The sequence below is a fragment of the Ambystoma mexicanum genome, chromosome 7q (assembly GCF_040938575.1).
Source record: "Ambystoma mexicanum isolate Mex_15411 chromosome 7q, UKY_AmexF1_1, whole genome shotgun sequence".
Lineage (NCBI taxonomy): Eukaryota > Metazoa > Chordata > Amphibia > Caudata > Ambystomatidae > Ambystoma > Ambystoma mexicanum.
Genome location: NC_090941.1, coordinates 708,662,633 through 708,665,510, shown reverse-complemented (window position 1 = coordinate 708,665,510; position 2,878 = coordinate 708,662,633). Strand labels below are relative to the sequence as shown.

Here is a 2,878-nt window from a genome sequence, read left to right as displayed (position 1 = left end):
TATTTCAATCTCTAACTCGAACTGCCCAACCCCCGCCCTCCCACGTCACTTCCCCTCATCTCCCGCTCCCATTCCTCCCGCCCTCGTTGCCCAGGATACGTCAACATGACATCTCCCCCCTTTTTAAACAGTTACCAGGTTCTTCGCAACAGGCGGCGATCTGGTGACTCTCTAGTCCATTTCCTCGATCCAACGTCGAGGTCTGTTCCGGACTCGTTGTGGTCGCGTTAGTCCAGGTCCGGACGACATCCGGCTCTCGACCATTTCTGGCTCCACGTCCTGTTCGGATTCATCCGCTTCCCACGGGTCATCAGCCAGCTGGTCACTAGACTCCTCATCGGGTGGGGCTTGTACTCAGCCACTTAGGCGTCTTGCCCCAGCTTGTGGAATCTCCTTGAAGTGAAAGGAATTCGGGTTATCGCTTCTGTTGATCCTTGAGCCGTGATCATGGACCCCTTCTTTTGGGTGACAAGCAGGGCCTCTTCTCGGAACGCAGGCGTGTGCTTGTGGGTCGACGGCTGGCGAACAGCCACAACGTCGCCTACTGCTATATGAGGTGTCTGAGCTCCCCGGCGTGCGTCGACATATTCTTTCATTCTGTTCTTAGCCGCAGCATCCTGCCCCCGGACCTCAGCGTCCAAAGTGGGTCGTGATGTGATGGCTTCCGCCTGCGGGAGTCGGGTCTGCGTGTTTCGCCCAAACATGAGTTCAGCAGGCATCTTTCCTGTTGTACTGTGTGGCGTCCCCCTGTAGTCCCGCAACAGCTGATTCAGTACTTGTTCATATGGTTGTTCCGTGAGGCGTGCGACCTGGAGGGCACGCTTGAGGTTGGCCATAAACCGTTCGATCATCTTATTGGCTTGGGGCCACAACGGTGTGACCTTTCTGTGTCGAAATCCTAAGTACTCCGCAAACTGAGCAAATTGATGTCCACAGAATGGGGCTCCGTTGTCCGCTTTGAGCACCTTGGGCACACCATAGGCTGAGAACATGTGGTCCAGTGCGGGAACAACATGTTGAGCCGCTGTGGACGAGATCAGTTGCACATCGGGATATCGCGAGTATTCGTCCATCTCTGCCAGGACGTATCTCCCTCCCTCGATGGGCCCAAAGAAGTCAGCGGCCACGGCCTCCCATATGTTCTGCGAGAGTTCGGACATTCGCAGGGGTTCGGGATGTCGGTTAGGTGTAATGAGGCAGCACGTGGAACATGTTCTTAGGGTGGTCTCTACCTGGGCATCCATATGTGGGAACCAGACCTTTTGGCGCAGCATGCGCTGAGTAGAGACAATGCCTTGGTGGGTCTCATGTGCAAGGTTGATGATTTTCGTTCTCATTGCTCCTGGAATCACCAGTTTGCAATCTTTGAGCAGGAAGTGACCCTCTGATTCTGCCAGCTCTTCCTTCACTAGGAGAAATCGTTGTACGTCTTCCCACATTTGTCCTCCTGCTGCTTTTCCTCTTTCTTTGGCCCTTCGCCACTGTCCGGACATCAGCCCTTCACATATGATGCGACATGCAGGGTCATTTTCTGTCTCCCTCGCTAGTTCCTCTGTGCTGACACCCTCCGGCGTGGTTTGATGAATCAGGTACCTCAGATAGCGGTCCGCTACGGATGGCTCGGGCGTGCTTTCACTCCTTGGTCACCTGGACAGGAAGTCGGCGGGGTTTTCACCCTTCCCTGGCCTGTGAATGATGTCGAAGGCGTAGTCTTGAAGTCTTAGTCCCCACCGGGCGATCCTTGGTGGCATTTTGGCCTGTGGTTTGCAAACGAAGGAACAATAACGCCTGATGATCCATGACCACCTGAAATGGTTTTCCATATAAGAACAAATGAAAGTGTTTGCATGCCCACACGACGGCCAGACCCTCCTTTTCGGCCTGGGCACATGCTTGTTCCGTATTCGATAGGCTGTGACTGGCGTAGGCCACAACGTGTCTTTGTAGTGGTTCTTTTGGGTCAAATTGAGCTAGAATGGCGCCCAGGCCGACTGGACTGGCATCCACAGTCAGTTCTGTTTTCTAATTGGGGTCGTAGTAGGCCATGTTCTTCGCCCTTGCGACTCTTTCTCTGATGGTTTCAAAGGCCCGTTGACAATCACTGGTCCATTCAAACTTTTCATTCTGGTGTGTCAGTTTCCTTAGGGGCTCGCTGACCGAGGCGAAGTCCCGGATGTATCTGCTACAGTAGCTGGCTAAGCCTAAGAATGATCGAAGTTCAGACGCGTTGGTTGGCGCTGCCGTGTCATTCAGGGCTGACACCTTGTCCGGATCGGGGGTCATCCCCGCCTCCGAGAACACATGGCCAAAGAACTTTAGTGTGTTCTTCCGGAACTCGCATTTGTCTCTATTCAGTGTCATATTTGCGTCATGTAGGGCTTTACACACTTTCATGAGGGTTTCGTCTTGCTCGTTCACGTCGGCTCCCAACACCAAGATGTCATCGGAGTAGTTGAGGCAATTCAGGATGTGCTTTATTATATTATGGACTTCCGCTTGGAAGATTTCCGCGGCGGACGACACCCGAAGCTCAGTCTCTTGTATCTGAATAAGCCAACGTGGGTGACAAACTTGGTTATATTGCGGCTCTCGGGGTGTAGAACCAGTTGATGGTACCCTTTCTGTAGGTCTAGTTTTTAAAAGACCTTTGCCCCATTCAGCAAGTGTATCATGTCAGTAATTCGGGGTGTGGGGTATCTTTCTCTTTTGATTGCTTGGTTTGGACGCCGCATGTCGACACATAGCCTGATGGCTTCAGACCCTCTTTTTGGGACAGGAACGATTGGGGAGACCCAGGTGGTTGCTCCCGTGGCTTTTTCAATGATGTCCTGCTCCAGCAACTTCTTCAACTCATCCTCCACTTTCTTCTGAATGTTGA

General features: G+C 52.8%; 1 protein-coding gene across 1 annotated transcript; it reads right to left on the bottom strand.

Moving 5' to 3' along the window:
- Positions 1-2,022: 2,022 nt before the first annotated feature.
- On the bottom strand, positions 2,023-2,361 carry LOC138528074 (uncharacterized). The gene has a single exon (XM_069639518.1). The coding sequence runs from the start codon at positions 2,359-2,361 to the stop codon at positions 2,023-2,025; it is 339 nt and encodes a 112-aa protein (XP_069495619.1).
- Positions 2,362-2,878: the final 517 nt, after the last annotated feature.